This window comes from Staurois parvus, unplaced genomic scaffold, assembly GCF_062004578.1.
Source record: "Staurois parvus isolate SC_StPar_1 unplaced genomic scaffold, SC_StPar_1.0 ptg000446l, whole genome shotgun sequence".
In the NCBI taxonomy this organism is placed as follows: domain Eukaryota; kingdom Metazoa; phylum Chordata; class Amphibia; order Anura; family Ranidae; genus Staurois; species Staurois parvus.
The window spans coordinates 3,262,041-3,282,049 of NW_028318242.1; the positions used below are offsets into that span (position 1 = coordinate 3,262,041).

Here is a 20,009-nt window from a genome sequence, read left to right on the forward strand (position 1 = left end):
TCCCTTGAAAAAGGGGGGGTGGCTACTCTTAAGAGCTGTAATTCCTAAACTCTTCCTCCAATTTGGATGTACATACACTCAAATTAAATCTGAGAGTGTGCACTTTCAGCCCATATCCACTATATAACTATAGCTTGAATATGTTTTGGTAAATACCTGAAAAAAACTAAAATTGTGCCTGTGTACAAATATATATGGACTTAACTGTATATAGCGCCAACAGTTTGATCAGTGCTTTACAATATAAAGGGAGACAATACATCAACGATACAGTTCAATACAAGAGGGTTAGGAGGGTCCTGCTCCTTGGAGCTTACAATTAATTGGTTTATGTGAAAGTTGTAGCGTTCATCAATGGTGATATACGTACCAGAATTTTTTTTTTTACTAGTAATGGCGGTGATCAGCAACGTATTGTGAGACTGCGTGCATTCTGACACTGGGGTTAACTGACTTGGTGTCACTGACATCCCCAGTGACACCAATACAGTGATCAGTGCAAATAAAAAGCACTGACACTGTACTAATGGCACTGGGCAGGAAGGGGTTAACATGTGGAGCGATCAAAGGGTTAACGATGTGCTGTGTGTGTTTTACCAGCTCATGGGGGGAGGTCACAGATGGGGGGGGCACAGTCGCAGATGTGGTGCAGTTCTCTGCGTGAGTGTGGTTTATGCTGGAGTGTGAAGATGCAGTTGAACACAGCAGTTTAACTAAAACAGGATAACCCAAGCAGCAGGAAGATACAACAAAGAACTCTACTGCATGCTGGATGGACTGTAAGCAAACACCCTGGGAAACATTTCCTACAAGTCTGAGTTCCACTCGTGTACCTTTTTAATATGCCACCTCTACTCTACCTTTTCTGTTTCAATATTTTTATTAAGAAAGTTTTGTTTTATGAACACAACAAGCTCAATATACGCCCACGCAGGGGCCGAGCATAACAATAACTCAGGAACAGGTACAACCTGCTGACTTGTATTAGCCAAATAATAAAATGTCTAATAACAGCAAGGAAGGACGGTAAACAGCCGAACCAAATATTATCGGCAGTAGTCCAACATAATACCGTAAAGAGAAGGGGAAAGAAAAAAGGTTAGAAGAAAGAAAAAAAAAAGGAATCAGAAAGAAAACAGAGGAAAGGGAGACTAGAAGAGTCACGGATCCAGGGCTAGCACAGGCAGCAATTATAAGGGGTCATAACTAGTAAGGGGCAGGGATGGCAAGGAATATCATATCCAAGGTTCCCAAACCTTAAGAAATCTCGGATGAGAATTATGAAGAATGCTAGACATCTGTTCATTGATCAACATATCATTCATCCGGGTCTACACTCCTTGGAAGACAACCGAAGGGGTTCTCCAAGCTTGAGCTATGGCGCGTTTGGCCGAAATAAATAGGTAGGATGCCAGTTTCTGCTGAGATCTAGACAGACCCAGAATTGGGCAATGTAGAACGGCTCCTTTGCATCCCTACGGACCGTAATGTGAAATAGCGTTTGTAGCAAACCAAAAACCCTAGACCAGAAGCCTATCAATCGCGGGCACGTCCACCAAATGTGTAAGACGTCCCCACGTAGACCACAGTTCCGGAAACATCTATCTCCACCAGTCGGATTAAAGTGTGCAGTCTGAGCCAGGACCCAGTACCACCACAGGAGAACTTTGTAGGTTGCCTCAAGAGTGACTGTATTGAATGAACATTTCGCCACCATCCCCCAGGCCCTACGCCACTCCTCCGCCGCAATCGAGCCACCCAGATCTCACTCCCGCTGAGAGACATAAGACAGGGGTGGTGAGGAGGACCTACTGTTAAGGGAGGCATAAATTACAGAAATGAGACCAGGGGACCCTGGGGAGTGCTGACAAACGTGTTCAAAGGACGTTTTGTGGTAAGGGTATGTAGAAGTACGACGAAGGGAAAGGACCCAGTGGTGCAATGGCAAATATCGATAATATTCCCATGGAGGGACCCCCCTTGATTCTTGAAGAGATTCCCATGAAGGAAATGTGCGAGCGTTCATGTACAATAACAAAGCCATGGGAGGTCCACCAAGAGAAAGAAGGGGGATGTTCTAGGCCTGGCGGAAATAAAGGATTATGCGTGATCGGCAAAAGAGGTAGAAATTATGAAATCAAATTACCCGAATATTTTACAGAATCCCAGGTTCGTAAACTGTGAAGCATGATAGGGCTCATATCCGGAGGGCGTAGCTTAGGCGGGAGCCAAAGCAATGCAGTTAGGGAAAGCGGAGCACAGTTGGGTAATTCCAATAGTACCCATAACGGGATATCTGTCGTGGCATGAAGCATAGACAACTGGGAAATCTGGGCCGCCAAGTAATATCTAGAAACGTGTGGCACTCCCAAACCTCCCTGTAATCTATGCGTATATAGAATGGCTCTAGGTTCTGGGACGTTTATGAGTCCAAATAAAACTGAGAATCCGGCTTTGCTGTACACAAAGAAAAAACGCAGGAACCTGAATAGGAAGAGTACAGAAAAAGTACAGGATCTTCGGCAAAATAGTCATCTTGACAGCATGTATCCGGCCAATCCAAGATAAAGGAAACTGCCAAGAATGAATCAGGGAAGTAACAGAGCGCAATAAGGGGTAATAATTAGCCAAAAATAAAGTAGAATAGGAGGAAGTAAGTGTAATGCCAAGATAGGTCAGAGAATGGGATGCCGAACGGTAGGGAAAGTGTGTCTGCAACCGTTCAACCAGGTCGGCAGGGAGCGTAATATTCAATGCCGTGGTTTTAGACAAATTAATGCGGAGGCCAGAAATAGTCGAAAAACCGTCCAATATGACTTGGAGATTGGGGAGAGTGATGAGAGGATTGGTTAAAACCAAAAGCGCATCATCCGCATAAAAGTTGGCCTTGTATTGAGTGCCGGCATAGGGGACACCAGAAATATCCGGGTGATTTTGAATGGCTGCAGCTAAAGGTTCAAGAGCAAGAACGAAAAGAGCAAGTGATAATGGGCATCCCTGTCTCGTGCCCCTGAAAATAGGAAAGGACGAGGAAAAAAAACCTGCATATTTAACAGAGGCCGAGGGAGACGAATATAAAGCTGAGATCCATGCCAGAATTGCATCACCAAACCCCCATCTAGACAGCGTATATGTCAAATATTCCCACGAAAGTGAATCGAACGCTTTATAAATGTCCAGGGATAAAAGGAACCCTGGTATCCTTACTCCTCCTTTTCATATTACTATCCTGTGTTCCCAAAATCTCATCTCTTTACTCCTCTGCTCCACCTTAAAGCTTATACATATCACCCTCACTGCTACCATCTCCCTACTACTGCTCTCATCACCTCCTGCTGATACTTTACTCACCTGCTGACCCAAACCAGGATTGGAAGGCATGTACACTTGTATACATCCCGCTCCCATCTTACTTTCCTCACCCTCCTTCTTCTCCTAACCTCTGGGGATATCTCCCCAAACCCTGGTCCTCCACTATTTCACCCCCACACCAAGCACCCTCTTTCCTCCAGGAATAGCCGCAATCCCCTCAATTTAATATCAGTCCCCGTGCTCCCAAAAACCACCTTCCCTTTTTCATGTGCACTCTGGAATGCCCGCTATGTCTGTAATAAGCCCACCTATGTCCATGACCTTTTTGTCTCCCGCACCCTTAACCTACTAGTAATTACATAAACCTGGCTTCAAGCATCAGATTCTGCTTCTCCTGCAGCACTTTCCTATGGAGGCCTCCTCTAAACACACTCACCCAGACCCAGTGGTCAGAAAGGAGGTGGGGTTGGTTTGCTTCTGTCCCCACTGAGCACCTTTCAAGTCCTCCGTAACCCTCCCTCTCTATCCTTCTCTTCTTTTGAGACTCACTGCATTCGGCTGTTTTCTCCCATTTCTCTGAGGATTGCAGTGATCTATCGGCCTGCTGGACCGGTGTCACGCTTTCTTGATGTTTTCTCCTCCTGGCTGCCCTACTTTCTCTCCTCTGAACTACCCACTATCATTCTTGGAGATTTTAACATCCCCATTAATGTGAGCAACCCGGCTACATCCCAACTCTTCAACCTAACCTCATATTTTGCCTTGACACAATGGACACTGTACTCCACTCACTCTGATGGGAATACATTAGACCTTGTTTACTCCAATAGTTGCACTCCCTACAACCTACAACCTCACAAACACCCCCTTTCCTCTCTCTGATCATAATCTCATCACCTTCACAGTGTCCTCATCTTCAAACACCTATCCCTCCAAGCAGCAAACAATTACCTGTAGAAACCTTCACAACGTGAACCCTGCTCCTTTCCACTCTGCAACTGACCGCCTCTATGACAGAATCTCTCCCATGTCCTGCCCTGACTTGGCCACTGCTGTCTACAACGGTTTGCTTTCATCCACACTAGACTCACTTGCTCCTTTAACAACACGAAGTATCAGGCCCCAACTATTACAACCTTGGCAGACTGACGACACCAGAAATCTTAAGTGACATAGTCGTGCACTGGAGTGTGACGGGCACGGCGTCAGACCCCCAGCCCTTCTAACCGACTTGTGACCAAAGGACTAGCCAATCTAAAACCGCGCTGTCACTTGCATAACAATGCTACGCTCAGCTGCACCCTGCACAAAGATTTTCCAGCTCACTGGACCACAATCTATGTGCCGCAGCCTGAGAGCGATTGATACTGGGTCAGGTTAATTACACAATTAACCCTTCACACTGCCACCACCACCTTTTTGTACAGAGAAGGAGGAAATTTACAAATCTTAGCAGTAACACTATGATGTTTGAATAAGTGTCTGTATACACACTGTTACCGCAGGCAGATGTATGCAAAAGTTTAAAACACACAGTAGCGCTCTTCAGAGACAGGGATTCTTAGTTTGCATTAAAGAGCTTTAGAAACAGTTCATCACTTTTCAGAAAATAGGATTTTTTACTAAAAAGGTCAAAATGGTGCAATAAAAATATTTACAGAAAAAGATTTAGCCAATATATATATATATAAATACAGAGAGCAATAACACAGCAGAGAGATAACAGAAAGAAGTTTAAAGAGGTAGAATACTTGCCAGAGTCCTTGGTTTAAGCAGATTCAAGTGTCCTGAACAAAAGGGTACCTTTTCTCCCAAAGTTGGTTCCTGATATTAAAAGGGAGAATCTCTTCATCTTATTCTCCAGGCCTGACAGCCTATTTTCTAGTCCCCCAGCAGGGGGTGTCTACTGAAGCCAAGGGCCAATCGCCTCATTTGGGGAGGGGGTTTAGGCAGAGACCCCGGTTGTGACCCAAATCCCTCACAAGTCCACACCATGGTCAATAACCTTCCATAGGTACATGTAGCATCCTATCCACTAGTAGAATAATGTGCAGAATCATATTCTGAACGTCCAGCCACCAGATATGACTTATCTGCCTGTGACGGTTAAAGAGATATCGCTTTCTGCTCTCGGGTAGACGTAATCTAGGGATGTAAGGTATCAGGTGACTGGCATTAAACTGACCTATCTGAATATATGCTTTGTTCTATTGTACCTATTTCCTGCTGGGAGTTATGAAATTGTATGAAAAAGTGGTTTTAAATGGGATGTATGTTTTACTGCTATTTCGGAATGCTTTTCAAGTCCAGTGACTGACGGGTTTATAGCTTTACGATCCGGCCAGAGCAAGAGTCTGTCAGACACCCTGAAACCAGCTAATTGGGTTTACAACCATGAAGTGTATCCAGCTGTGCCATGTGCACTCCTAAACTCTGCACACACACAGACCACATGCCATTCAACAAAAAGGGAGGGGGACTGATTTGGAGTGAGAATGACACAAGATAGTGGATCTTGAGCAAAATGGATGGCCGTGTCCATATCTGTACATACAATTGCTACATGGAGCGATTGGGGCATAAAACCAAATCTCACCAAGTTTTCACCCTATATAAATCTGCTTTCTTAACATATAATTCCTCCCTCCATGCTGCCAAACAAGCCTACTTTGTCACTCTCATCAATAGCTTGTCATCCAGTCCTCGTCATCTCTGCTCTACTTTTAACTCTCTACTTTTCTCCACCTTCACCTCCACCCAGTAACTCACTCACTGCTTACGAGATTGCAAATCATTTCAAAAACAAGATTGATGCAATTCGTGGGGGCATCTCCACCGCACAGACATCCATCCCACTTAGCATACCTTATACTAAACCTCTCTCAACACTTTCTTCTTTTGAGCTTGCTACTACTGAAGAGGTCTCTAAGGTTTTTTCAGAAGCCTGCCTCATCACCTGCCTCCTGGATCCTGTCCCCTCACAACTACTACGGTCACCCTCTTCTTCCATCCTATGCTCTCTCACTCACATCTTCAATCTCTCCCTCTCTAACGGTGCCTTCCCCTCCCCTCTAAAGCATGCACACATCACTCCCATACTTAAAAACCCTCGCTGGACCCCACCAACCTGAACAACTTAAGATCCATCTCCCTGCTGCCATTTACCTCTAAACTCCTAGAATGCTTAGTCTACAATCGCCTGAGCTCCCACCTCACCAACAACCTTCTTGACCCTTTACAGTCTGGCTTTCGCTCACAACACTCCACTGAAACTGACCTACTAAAACTCACTAATGATCTACTAACTGCTAAAACCAATGGCCACTACTCTGTACTCTTACTACTTGACCTCTCTGCAGCTTTTGATACTGTTGACCATCCCCTCCTCCTCAAAAAACTCCACTCTCTTGGCCTGCGAGACTCTGCTCTCTCCTGGATCTTCTCCTACCTATCACAGCGCTCCTTCAGCATTACCTATAACTCTGGCTCCTCCACTCCACTCCCTCTTTCTGTAGGGGTCCCTCAAGGTTCTGTCCTTGGACCCCTTCTCTTCTCCATCTACCCCTCCTCCCTTGGTCACTTGATAAACTCCCATGGCTTTAAGTACCATCTCTATGCTGATGACACACAAATCTATCTTTCTACCCCTCACCTCACCCCTTCAGTCTCCTCTCGTATTACTAACCTACTAAGTGACATATCGGCATGGATGTCACTCCACTTCCTCAAACTAAATCTTTCCAAAACTGAGCTCTTAGTATTCCCTCCAGCCCGTGCCCCCTCCCCTGACTTCTCCATCAAGATCAATAATACAACCATCAGTCCCTCCCCTCATGCCAGGGTGCTAGGTGTAATCCTAGACTCCCATCTGTCCTTTCAGCCCCAAATCCAATCGCTGTCCAAATCTTGTAGACTTCACCTCCACAACATCTACAAGATACAGCCGTTCCTAACCTCGGAAACCACTAAACAACTTATTCACTCCCTGGTTATATCTCGCCTTGACTATTGTAACTCCCTCCTCATTGGCCTACCGAATTGCAGGCTATCCCCTCTTCAGTCTATCATGAATGCTGCTGCCAGACTCATCCACCTTACTAACCGCTCTGTATCTGCCACCCCTCTCTGCCAATCCCTCCACTGGCTTCCCATTGCCCAGCGGATAAAATTCAAAACATTAACAATAACATATAAAGCCATTTATAACTCTGCCCCAAATTACATCACCAATCTTGTCTCTAAACATCCACACCGTACTCTCCGCTCCTCGCAAGACCTCCTACTCTCCAGCTCCCTTGTCTCCTCCTCCCATGCTCATCTCAAGGACTTCTCCAGAGCTTCCCTCATCCTCTGGAACTCTCTACCCCAATTTATCAGACTATCACCTACTCTGCTCACTTTTAGGCAATCTCTGGAAACCTATCTCTTCAGAGAAGCCTATCCTGCCCTCAGCTAATAATGGAATCTTCTATTCCTCCTATCAGTCCATCCCCCAGAGTTACTACCTTTTGTACCACTAGCCCCTCCCTCTTAGATTGTAAGCTCTAAGGAGCAGGGCCTTCTGAACCCTCTTGTATTGAACTGTATTATTACGGTATTGTCTCCTGTTATATTGTAAAGCGCTGAGCAAACTGTTGGCGCTATATAAATCCTGTATTATAATAATTCTGTGTGCTGTGTTTGTGCTTTACACTGTAAGTACACTGCTTTGTATGGCTGTGCTATGCAGAGCCATACAAAGCAGTGTGGTGGAGCTGACAGGGGAGAGATCTGTGTTGTTTACATACAGTTTCCCCCTCCACTGACCGGGACCAGTGGTTGACAGCCAAGGCCGCGAATTGCGGCGCAGGTAAGGTGTGCTCGCCCCCTACCCGGAAATGCTAAAGTACGTATATATACGTGATTTTGCACACCCCTGCTGCCCTGTAGTAGTTGTATATGAAAAATAAAAAAACGGTTTGTCTTTTGCACGTGTATGAAAAATAATAAAAAGTTGTTTGTATGTAGCTGAAAAATAAATGTTTCTTTTTTTCTTCTTAGTCAAAAAAGAAGAAAAACATACTGGCTGTGGTTCTGGAAGAACGGTGCTGCTTCGAGTCCGTACTGAAACGAATGAATGAATAACAGACAGTGAGTGGAATGTAGAAGGGTTTACCAGCTGTGCGGCGCTCCACACAACAGGCACAGGCAGCTGATCCTACCTGCCCGGCTCATCACACTCACAGGGGAGGGGCCGTGCAGCTGTTGTGGGCGTGGCGATCACTTGCAGGGGCGGGATCTGAGCAGGGTTGGTGTGAGGGGCGGGGCGGTGGAGGAGCGCTGCTGTTGAGTGTGGAAGTTATGGACGCTTCTCCGGATCTGTCCCGGCATCTGGTGAGTCAGACTTTGCCCGATCCGCCGTATTGTGGAGGTGGGGGAGGGAGGAGAGGTGGCTGGCAGCCTGGCACGCTGCTGTCTGTATGTGATTGTGCGCTATGGCACTGGCAGCCGCGGTGTACAGAGAGGGGATGTGACACACCCAGAATAAATGGACATAGTGGGGGGTAGTGTGGAGATCCGGCTGGGAGAGGACAACTCCTTCCTACTGTCCAGTGTGAGGACCGATCACCGTGATCTCCTGATGTGCTCCCAGTACAGAGTGCATGACAGCTCTAGTATTGATCACTAGGATACTATTGGTGATAGAAGTCTTCTGATCATTTCTGATCTCAGTTGTCCAATCAGTGATCATAGCATGGAACTTTCTGCTTGTAGTGTGATCGATTAGATGTGGATGAGATGGAATCTTTATAGATGATATGTTATGGACAATCCCCATGACTGCTCCCACCACCATCTACAACAGGGGTCTCCAAACTTTCTGAACAAAGGGCTGGTTTTCTGGTCTTCTGACTTAAGGGGGGCTGGACTGTAAGCAGTGGGAGTGGAAAATGCAGAATAGTGCCCCATCACTGATGTCAGTGGGATGAATAGTGCCCAATCATTGGTGTCAGTAGAAGGAATAGCTCCCCAACACTGGTATCAATGAAAGACATTTTGCCCCAACAATGGTGTCAGTGTAAGGAATGGCGCCCCAACACTGGTATCAATGAAAGAAAATTTGCCCCAATACTGATGTCAGTGGAAGTACCGGTGCCCCAACAATGGTGTCAGTGGAAGGACCGGTGCCCCAACAATGGTGTCAGTGGAAGGACCGGTGCCCCAACAGTGGTGTCAGTGGAAGGACCGGTGCCCCAACAGTGGTGTCAGTGGAAGGACCGGTGCCCCAACAGTGGTGTCAGTGGAAGGACCGGTGCCCCAACAGTGGTGTCAGTGGAAGGACCGGTGCCCCAACAGTGGTGTCAGTGGAAGGACCGGTGCCCCAACAATGGTGTCAGTGGAAGGACCGGTGCCCCAACAATGGTGTCAGTGGAAGGACCGGTGCCCCAACAATGGTGTCAGTGGAAGGACCGGTGCCCCAACATTGGTGTCAGTGGAAGGACCGGTGCCCCAACATTGGTGTCAGTGGAAGGACCGGTGCCCCAACATTGGTGTCAGTGGAAGGACCGGTGCCCCAACATTGGTGTCAGTGGAAGGACCGGTGCCCCAACATTGGTGTCAGTGGAAGGACCGGTGCCCCAACATTGGTGTCAGTGGAAGGACCGGTGCCCCAACATTGGTGTCAGTGGAAGGAATGGTGCCCCAACATTGGTGTCAGTGGAAGGACCGGTGCTCCAACATTGGTGTCAGTGGCAGGAATAGTGCCCCATCTTTAGTGTTAGCAGGAGTAATAGTGCTCTATATTTTATATCAGTGGATGGAATTATGCCCCATTGTTAATGTCAGTGGCAGGAATAGTACCCCATTGATGGTACCAGTGGGAGGAAAAGTGCACCATCTTTAGTGTTTGTGGAAGTAATCGTATTCTGTAGTTTACAGTCATGGCCGAAATTGTTGGCACCCTTGATATTTCTCCAGGAAATCATGTATTTCTCACGAAACGTATTGCATTAACACATGTTTTGCTATACACATGTTTATTCCCTTTGTGTGTATTGGGACAAAACAAAAAAAGGGAGGAAAGAAAGCAAATTCGACATAATGTCACACAAACCTCCAAAAATGGGCTGGACAAAAGTATTGGCACCCTTTCACAACTGCGGATAAATAAGAATGTTACAAGCATGTGATGCTCCTGTAAACTCACCTGGGGCAAGTAACAGGTGTGGGCAATATAGAAATCACACCTGAAAGCAGATAAAAAGGAGAGATGTTCACTTAACCTTTGCATTGTGTGTCTGTCTGTGCCACACTAAGCATGGACAACAGAAAGAGGAGACGAGAACTGTCTGAGGACCTGAGAACCAAAATTGTGGCAAAATATCAACAATCTCAAGGTTACAAGTCCATCTCCAGAGAACTAGATTTGCCTTTGTCCACAGTGCGCAACATTATCAAGAAGTTTGCAACCCATGGCACTGTAGCTAATCTCCCTGGTCGTGGACGGATGAGGAAAATTGATGAAAGATTGCAACGCAGAATAGTCCGGATGGTGGATAAGCAGCCCCAAACATGTTCCAAAGACATTCAAGCTGTCCTGCAGGCTCAGGGAGCATCAGTGTCAGCGCGAACTATCCGTCGACATTTAAATGAAATGAAACGCTATGGCAGGAGACCCAGGAGGACCCCACTGCTGACACAGAGACATAAAAAAGCAAGACTACAGTTTGCCAAAATGTACTTGAGTAAGCCAAAAGCCTTCTGGGAAAACGTCTTGTGGACAGATGAGACCAAGATAGAGCTTTTCGGTAAAGCACATCATTCTACTGTTTACCGAAAACGGAATGAGGCCTACAAAGAACAAAACACAGTACCTACGGTAAAATATGGTGGAGGTTCAATGATGTTTTGGGGTTGTTTTGCTGCCTCTGGCACTGGGTGCCTTGACTGTGTGCAAGGCATCATGAAATCTGAGGATTACCAAAGGATTTTGGGTCGCACTGTAGGGCCCAGTGTCAGAAAGCTGGGTTTGCGTCCAAGATCCTGGGTCTTCCAGCAGGACAATGACCCCAAACATACGTCAAAAAGCACTCAGAAATGGATGGCAAAGAAGCGCTGGAGAGTTCTGAAGTGGCCAGCAATGAGCCCAGATCTAAATCCCATTGAACACCTGTGGAGAGATCTTAAAATTGCTGTTGGGAAAAGGTGTCCTTCCAATAAGAGAGACCTGGAGCTGTTTGCAAAGGAAGAGTGGTCCAAAATTCCGGGTGAGAGGTGTCAGAAGCTTATTGATGGTTATAGGAAGCGACTGATTTCAGTTATGTTTTCCAAAGGGTGTGCAACCAAATATTAAGTTAAGGGTGCCAATACTTTTGTCCAGCCCATTTTTGGGGTTTTGTGTGACATTATGTCATATTTGCTTTTCTGCCTCTGTTTTATATTTGTTCCAATACATACAAAGGGAATAAACATGTGTATAGCAAAACATGTGTTAATGCAATACCTTTTTTGTGTGAAATACTTGATTTTCAGGAAAAATATCAAGGGTGCCAACAATTTCGGCCATGACTGTATATCAGTGGGAGGAATTATGTCCTAATATTGTTTTTGTGGAAGGAATGGTGCCCCAAGGGCCAGATAAAGGCAGTCAAAGGGCCATATTCGGTCCCTGGACCACAGTTTGGAGAACACTGATCTACAACAATGGGGCAGTGTATGGGCTGCATTGGTTTACTGAAATCACAAAATAGGATTTATGATGGATTGTAGTGACTTTGTTCCATTATAGACATGCTTACAAAGAGCTTTGTTCAGGATGGTAAGTTTTCTGCCTGGATACCCCCCCCCCCCAGAATCATGGAGTATAGAGCTTTTCTCCTGGGTCATGCATGCCCAGAAGAATGAATGACTGCCCACAAGACATTTATGATAGGGATTTATAAGGCACATACACATCAGTCCCTTCTTTACAATCTAAGGTCCCTATCTCACATGCGTACATACACATACTATCATCATGCTGGACAGGAGCCAACGTACCTTTGGAAAGAAATCCAGAAAAGCCCAGGGAGAATATGCCGACTCCATGCAGATAATGTTCTGATTGGGATTTGAACCAGGATCCCCAGTGCTGCAAAGATGAAGTGCTAACTACTAAGGCTGGTCATACATTATACAATTATCTTGAGAATTTTGCTTTAGATTTACCAAAAACCATATAATATGAGGTCAATCCCAAACTAAACTTTCTTTCAATTGTATCCAATTAGGCAGGCCCTTGCACTACATAGTTGAAGGTAAATCTAAAGGAAATTGGGCAGAAATTGGACAGAAAATTGTATAGTGTATGGCCAGCCTAAGCCACTCTACAGTCCCTAGAGTTTTAATTCTTCAATATGTGCATGACTACTATAAGGAGCATACGGACATGTAAAAAGTGGGACCCATTTGCAGTTTAGCATTGGGGTGAATTATTGCTTATGCCAATTGTCACATGGTAATGAACTTTGCATTAAAGAGATATTAAAGGCTGAGGTTTAAAAAAAAAAAAATAGGCATGTCATACTTGCCGTCCTCTTCTCCTGACTGTCCCCTCCCCCCTGGAGCTCCTGACCCCCCTGTGACCCCAGAGCAAACTGCTTGCTCTGGGGGCAGTTGTGCATGCTCCCTCCTGAGCACCACTCTGTTTCTCTGAGCCCTCATTCACACTGGTGCAATTCATCGTGTGATTTGACAGTTGCAAATCGCATGTCAAGTTGCACCCCATTGCCAGCAATGAAACCGTTCAAATAACAAACATGTCCTAGTTACCGTCCTCTTCTTGTGTCCCCCACTGGCGCTCCTGACCCCTCGCCCCCCCCGTTGACTGCCCACAGAGCATACTGCTTGCTCTGGGGGCAGTCGTGCATGCTCGCTCCCAAGCCAAACTCTTGTGTTTCTATGAGACCTCATTCTCACCAGTGTTATTCATCATGCGATTTGACAGTTCCAAATCGCATGACAGGTTGCACCCCATTTCCAGCAATGAAACCGTTCAAATTGCCACAACTCATGTCGTGACGACTTTGAAAAGGGTTCATGCACTACTTTTTCAAATTGCATTGCGACTTGCGTAGACTTCTGTTGAACGAAGTTGCAAGCCGCAATGAAATCATCGAGGTGCAAATTCCACTAATCTGCGGCTTTGAAATCACGATGAAGTAGCACAATGTCAAAGCCACACTGGTGTGAACCAGGGCTAAGACGCACAAAGCGCAGCTCAGCCCTGCCCCCTCACTCATCACTGGCTGTGACTGACAGCAGGGGGAGCCACTGCTGTGTCTCAGCCAATGAGGAAAGAGAGATTTGGGAGAGCCGAGGCTTCCATGCACAGTGCTGGATCGAGATCAGGCTCAGGTAAGTATTGGGGGGGTTGTGGGGGGAAAAGCACACAGAAGGTTTTTTTTTACCTTCGTGAATAGAATATACCACAATGCAGCAGAAATAGGAACTGTAACATATGTAAAATTAAAGAAACTCTCAGTGCTCGACTCAGGTAGTCCATGAAGACAGTGCGAGTAATCAGTGCTGAAGTTTATTTTTATTTATTTCAGGTACTTGCCCTCAAATTACACAGCACTTTACATATATATTGTACATTCACATCAGTCCCTAACCCTCAAGGAGCATACAATCTGAGAGTAATCAGTGCTTCTGCCATAGTAACTGTACAATGGACACCAGCACTGGATTCCGAGTTAGCTTGACGATCTTTATTGGACACATAAAATTCCATATAGTGCCTCAGTACTTACTCGTTTCAGCCCAACGGGGCCTTAATCATAGCAAAGTTAGCCAGCTTTCCACTACTGGTATGTGGTGGTATGCTGTCTAGCTTTGTTATGATTAAGGCCCTTTTGGGCTGAAACACGTAAGTGCTGATGCAATGTATGGAATTTCTATCCTGAGCATTAGCATCCTGGGCAGCTAGCTCAGACTGAATGCTGGTTTCAACTGTACTGTTATCAAAACACGTGCATGCATTGCCTCCCACTGTAATTTATTTTTATTTATTTCAGGTACTTATATAGCGCTGTCAATTTACGCAGCACTTTACATATATATTGTACATTCACATCAGTCCCTAACCCTCAAGGGGTGTACAACCTAAGGTCCCTAACTTACATTCATACATACACATACTAGGGCCAATTTAGACAGGATCCAATTAACCTACCAGCATGTCTTTGGAGTGTGGGAGGAAACCGGAGTACCCGGAGGAAAACCCACGCAGGCACAGGGAGAACATGCAAACTCCAGCCAGGTGGTGCCGTGGCTGGGATTCGAACCAACGACCCTAGTACTGCCAGGCATTTAACCACTGTGCTGCCCTATATTCAGATTGAATGCTACAGTGTGCGTTGCATGTGGTTGTGAGGCAGTTTTGTTGCAGCCCCATTACTGGAGCAAATTGGATCATGCTTTGCTGGGTGTTTTTGCCTTCCTCTGGATCAACTGTGGGCATAGGATTATAACTACTTTTTTTTTTCTCTGGATGGACTTTTGTCTTTTTTTCAGCCAGACTAACTATGTAACAGTGATGGAGAGGATCGTTTTTGCTGCAATGGGGGATGTTGGGGGTTGCCCTCAACCAACTCTTTTTCCATTATGGTACACTTACCTTACTAGTGCACCCTCCTCCAGCACTGACTGATCTAGGCTGTCCGTTGCTGCTCCATCCCCTATCACTGCCATCTCTTCTTCCAGGTCTTTCATACTTCCGGGCATGCTCCGTATAGTGTACACGGAAAATAAAACCTGCTAGAAGGAAGAAGAGGCAGTTTTTGGCAGAAGAGACTTTGCATTTCTCATGCCAAAAAATGCAAGTTTCTAGCAGTTTTTTTTTTCCATTTTTGAAGTTTGTTTGTGCCTTAAGAAGCGGCATGTGTTTTTGCAGCTGTTTTGTTGCCTGCGCCCCTACTACACTGCACCAAACAGAGAATGCCATAAACAAGTGGAGTGCTAAAAGTCACACCCAGCATGCAGCTTCTGTGCAGACACTGTCCTCTCTGTCTTCCCTAGCCTTGGGCTTTTCCTTTTCATTCATTGTGTTTGGAGAGTACATAACTAAGCACTTACACAACCAGAAGAAATGAAGGGAATGGCTGCACCCAATACTTCTTTTGCCAAACATGATGTATTCATACTACAGCTGGAAAATGGGTACCTTCTCACTAATGACTGGCCTTGACAGTAGGGTTTGTTGAATTCTTTTGTAATGTAATGACAGTGTTTGTCACACCTGAGCGTTTTGTCAAATCTGTCAACAAACAAAACTGCATGCAATTAATGTGGTTTTTATGGCAGAAGGCTTTTTACCTTAACACATCCTTTACATTAAGGTAAAAATTGTTCTACATGCATCCCCCCCCCCCCCCTCATCAGCCCCCCAAATGCTTACCTGAGCCCGATCTTGATCCAGCGATGTGCACGACAGCAGTAGCTTTCTCTCAACTCATTGGACAGAGAGGCAGCAATGGGAGCCCTTGGCTCCTGTTGCTGACAGTCACAGCCAGTGAGTAGAGAAAGGGTGGCTCAATGCTTTTGCTCGGAGCAGCCCCAATCCTGCTCTTCTCAGGTCCCCCGCTGGCTGCTCCCCCTGTTGAGTTCCCACGTAACAAGATGCTTACTATGTGGGCACTCGTGTGCTCGCTCCTGAGCCAGGCTGTGTATCGATTGACACACAGCAGTGAGGCAGGGCTGAGCCTTACTCGATCAATGGACACACAGCACAGCTAGGGAGCGAGCACACACAAGTGCCCCCATAGCAAGCATCTTCCTATGGGGGCACCTTGCAGGGGGAAGGATCCAGGAGCACAGGCGGGGGACCCGGGAAGAGGAGGATCAGGGGTGCTCTGTACAAAATATTTGCACACAGCAGGCAAGTATACCATGTCTGTTATTTAAAACAAAATTGCAGTTAGAATCACTTTAAATAGTGGCCATTTACATATGAGTGCTCATGTGCCCTACACTCAATGCTTGACACTCCAAAAAGTGACGAGCTACCCATAGACTTCAGTGGAAATGCAAGTAAATACTCAAATTGAGTGATTACAAGTGAATTTTAAAGTGTTACTAAACCCAGGACCCTGCATTCACTCTATCTGGTCTCACACAGTACACAGAACATGGAAGCGCAAATATTTTAGTAAATATAAACTGCTAAATACATTTTCTCATCACCAGTTAGAGCAGTCTTGTGACTTCAGATGAGCACTGGTTAAAGATTGTAGGAGGAGCTTTTTTTCTGCTCTGGGAGGATGCAGAACCCCTGGCCTCTGTCTGGACAGTGCTGATTGGCCTTGTGCTGACCACATGCACTCTCCCAAACAAAGAGAAAAAAAACCCTAACAATACACACCAAACAGAGCATGTGCAGAAGGCTACAGGTTCAGTCTGTCTTATCAGTGTGGACATTTGAACAAGAGGAGGGGCAGAGAAGTCAGGATCAAACAGCTTTTTTACACAATGCAGAGGATTAACCCCTTAAATTCCACAGTGAGTATAACAAGCATGCTTTACTGCATATACAGACTGATTTTACTGTTATGGATTTAGTAACACTTTAAAACTTTTTTTTTTTTTTAATTTAGTAAAACTGATCCCCTCCCCTAGTACATCTGGTCCCCTCCCCTAGTACATCCCATTGGCTTAAACAGAAATGTCGTAAGCTGGATTATACATGTAAAATGCTTATAAAACGCTAAGATTCCATGCACACTAGCTTACAAACACCAGTGCAATTGGCAGAAAAAAATTCTAACTTTGAGCTTTTTTTTGTACTAGCGTTTAGCATTTTTTTCTGCCAGAAAAACGCTCTCAAAATCGCAAAACAGAAGATTTTTTTTTTCTGCTTCTAAACACTGAGCTTAAAAACACCTCTAGACTACCTAATGTGCAAGAACACATAGGATAATATTAGTTGCTTCTACAGGCAAAATGCTAAACTCCTCTAGGAATAGTGTTTTTTTAGATTCGTGAGCAATGAGCCTAATATGCTCACAGAAACACTCAAATAAAAATGCCTGAAAACACCTACAAATTGCTCTGCTCAGATGTGAATGCAGCCTTAGGGCTCATGCACACTGGACTTAAAAAATGCTGCTTCTACAGGAATTTCAAGAGGAGAGTTTCGAGGCAGAAAAAAAAATCAATCACCTTTTGAGAGGTGTTTTCAGGTAGAAGAAACATTAATAGTGCATAAACGCAGCGTTTAGCTTTTTGAAGCGTAAGTTGAAAAATGAGTAGAGGGGAATGTTTTGGGATGAAACTGCTTCTAAAAGCAAACGCCTATAAACTCTCCCAAACTATTGGGCAATACAAGCCACTATGAGTGTTTTTTTTTTTATGCCTTTTTCTGCCAGAGGTTTTGACATTTTTTTTCTGCTCCTAGTGTGCATGGACCCTTAAGTGTATTCCAGTGCAAATTAAAAATAAGTACAAAAAAATGCAGTATTTTTGCAGTACATCTCTGCATTTCCCCATGTTTCATCCATTTAAAGACTTTGCAAGCACAGAAAAATACCTGGTGATCAGCTAATAATTCCTCTTGTAGACTGCTTGGTGTCAGCCCTGCCCAGTTTTCTTTTGTTGAACTACTCAACCACTCCCACTCTTCATCAGCAGTGATTGCTGGCTGGGAGCTTTGAATAAGCTGCAGCCACTGGCAACATGTCATTATATCAAACAGGGTTGGCGACCGCACCTAGCCTCTCACAACTGCATCAGGAATCAAAAGATTCCTGCAGCTACAATTCACACTGGCCTAAGGGTCTGTTCACACCATCCAGCACTTTATAACACAATGGCTGTACCTCACCGTTCCTTTTTTCCTTTAAACAAACTGTATTGAAATGTCGCACAGATGTTTCTTTAAGTTCAATTGGCTGCCGTGTGGTGCAAGATGGTGCCTCGCACTGCGGTGCACTGAAAAAAAGTAGTGCATGGACTGCTCTTTTTCAGCGCACTGTGCCTGCACACCACTGCAAGGCAGTCTGAGACTAGGCATTTTGCCCTGTCATGCAGTGGGACTGCGCTGGAATAACTGATCAATGCAGTCTAACAGGATCTGGTGTGAATGTTACTAAACCCACAACAGTAAAATCAGTCTGTATATGCAGTAAAGTATGCTTGTTATACTCATTGTGGAACCTAAGGGGTTAATCCTCTGCATTGTGTAAAAAGTCTGTTTGATCCTTACTTCTCTGATCCTCCCATTCTTCTATTGACCCCAATCCATCTGCTGATTGAACAGAGCCTTGGGGGCAAGCTGCATATGCTCAGTTTGGTGTGTATTGCTAGAGAGGTTTTTGTTTTTTTTTCTTGGGAGAGTGCATGTGATCAGCACAGGGCCAATCAGCACTGTCCAGAAAGAGGGTCAGGGGTTATGCAGCCTCATAGGACAGTCAGAGGAGAATGAAAACTACTACAAGCTTTAACCAGTGCTCAGCTGGACACTGATAGAAGTCATAAGGCGGCCATATACTGATTATTATTATTATACAGGATTTATATAGCGCCAACAGTTTGCTCAGTGCTTTACAATATAACAGGAGACAATACAGCAACAATACAGTTCAATACAAGAGGGAAAGGAGGGCCCTGCTCCTTGGAGCTTACAATCTACTGATGATGAAAAAAGGTATTTAGCAGTTATATTTACTAAAATAATTGCATTTCTATGTCTGTGTACTGTGGGAAACTAGATAGAGTGAATACAGGGTCCTGGGTTTAGTAACACTTTAATCACCGGTCTGAATGTTGCCCAAGAAATTTGTTGAAGAAAAATTTTCCATCCTGCTCCTTCAAATGTTCTCATCACTGTGGTCAAAACTCTTTGATCCCAATACTAATTAGAAAACTGATTGAACATTCTTTTTAAACTTGCTAATGAAATTCTACTAATGTATGGTCAACTTAAGAGTTAATTTCCCTTCTAGATCCTCTCTCCCTCACATATTGCTCTTCCGTTGCAAATAATGTGACTCAAAAGAATATGACTGATTGCTATGGATACAAAACAGAATACTTTTCTATTACTTGAAGTAGTTTGGTTTTGTACTTCCTTTTTTCAGTAAGGCACACCAAAAGGATAAGAAAGAGGAAAAACAATTTACAGTATCATGTTCTATGCTCCAGGATATACAATAAATCTCATTATGGCAGCTTCCTGTCACCAAAAACTGAAGAGCTGATATTGAGGCTGTACTTATCTATGTATCTGCCTCTGAGAGTTACATGTCCATGCTTCTTTTATACACAAGACATGAAGAATCTTGTGGTCTCATTAGTGGTGAGTTAATTGCAATTCAGATTAGTGGTGCCAGCTGGTGGCCCAGGGCCAGTGCTCCATTGGCAGCCCTTCTGTCCATGGGAAGAATGTGTTTTAACAAATACATTTTTTTCAGCTTTGGCTGTTCACTCACAGGTTTCTGTGAGGTTATTTAGATATAGGGCTGAAATCCAAATGAATCAGACCTGCTTACGTAGGACATTCATAAATATTGCACTGTAGATGCTACCGGGCAATACAGCTCTTCTGGTGCCTTCTATTAATTCATTAGTAAAGGTCACTATGGAGCTCTGGTGCCCAGTCGTTGAACAGAGGTCCACATGCAGTCCTTTGGTACTTATGATTTAGCCCTCAGACCCCAGCAACCAGTAGTGGGAATATTGTT

General features: G+C 44.9%; 1 protein-coding gene across 2 annotated transcripts in view; it reads left to right on the top strand.

Moving 5' to 3' along the window:
- The first annotated feature begins 8,593 nt into the window (after positions 1-8,593).
- The window catches only part of LOC149453618 (septin-10-like), a 99,397-nt gene continuing 87,981 nt past the window's right edge, over positions 8,594-20,009 (top strand). For both annotated transcript variants that reach the window (XM_089688137.1, XM_089688138.1), the window contains exon 1: positions 8,594-8,685. In XM_089688137.1, coding sequence (XP_089544263.1) covers positions 8,653-8,685 — 33 coding nt within the window. In that variant the 5' untranslated portion in view covers positions 8,594-8,652. The remainder of the gene's footprint in view (positions 8,686-20,009) is intronic.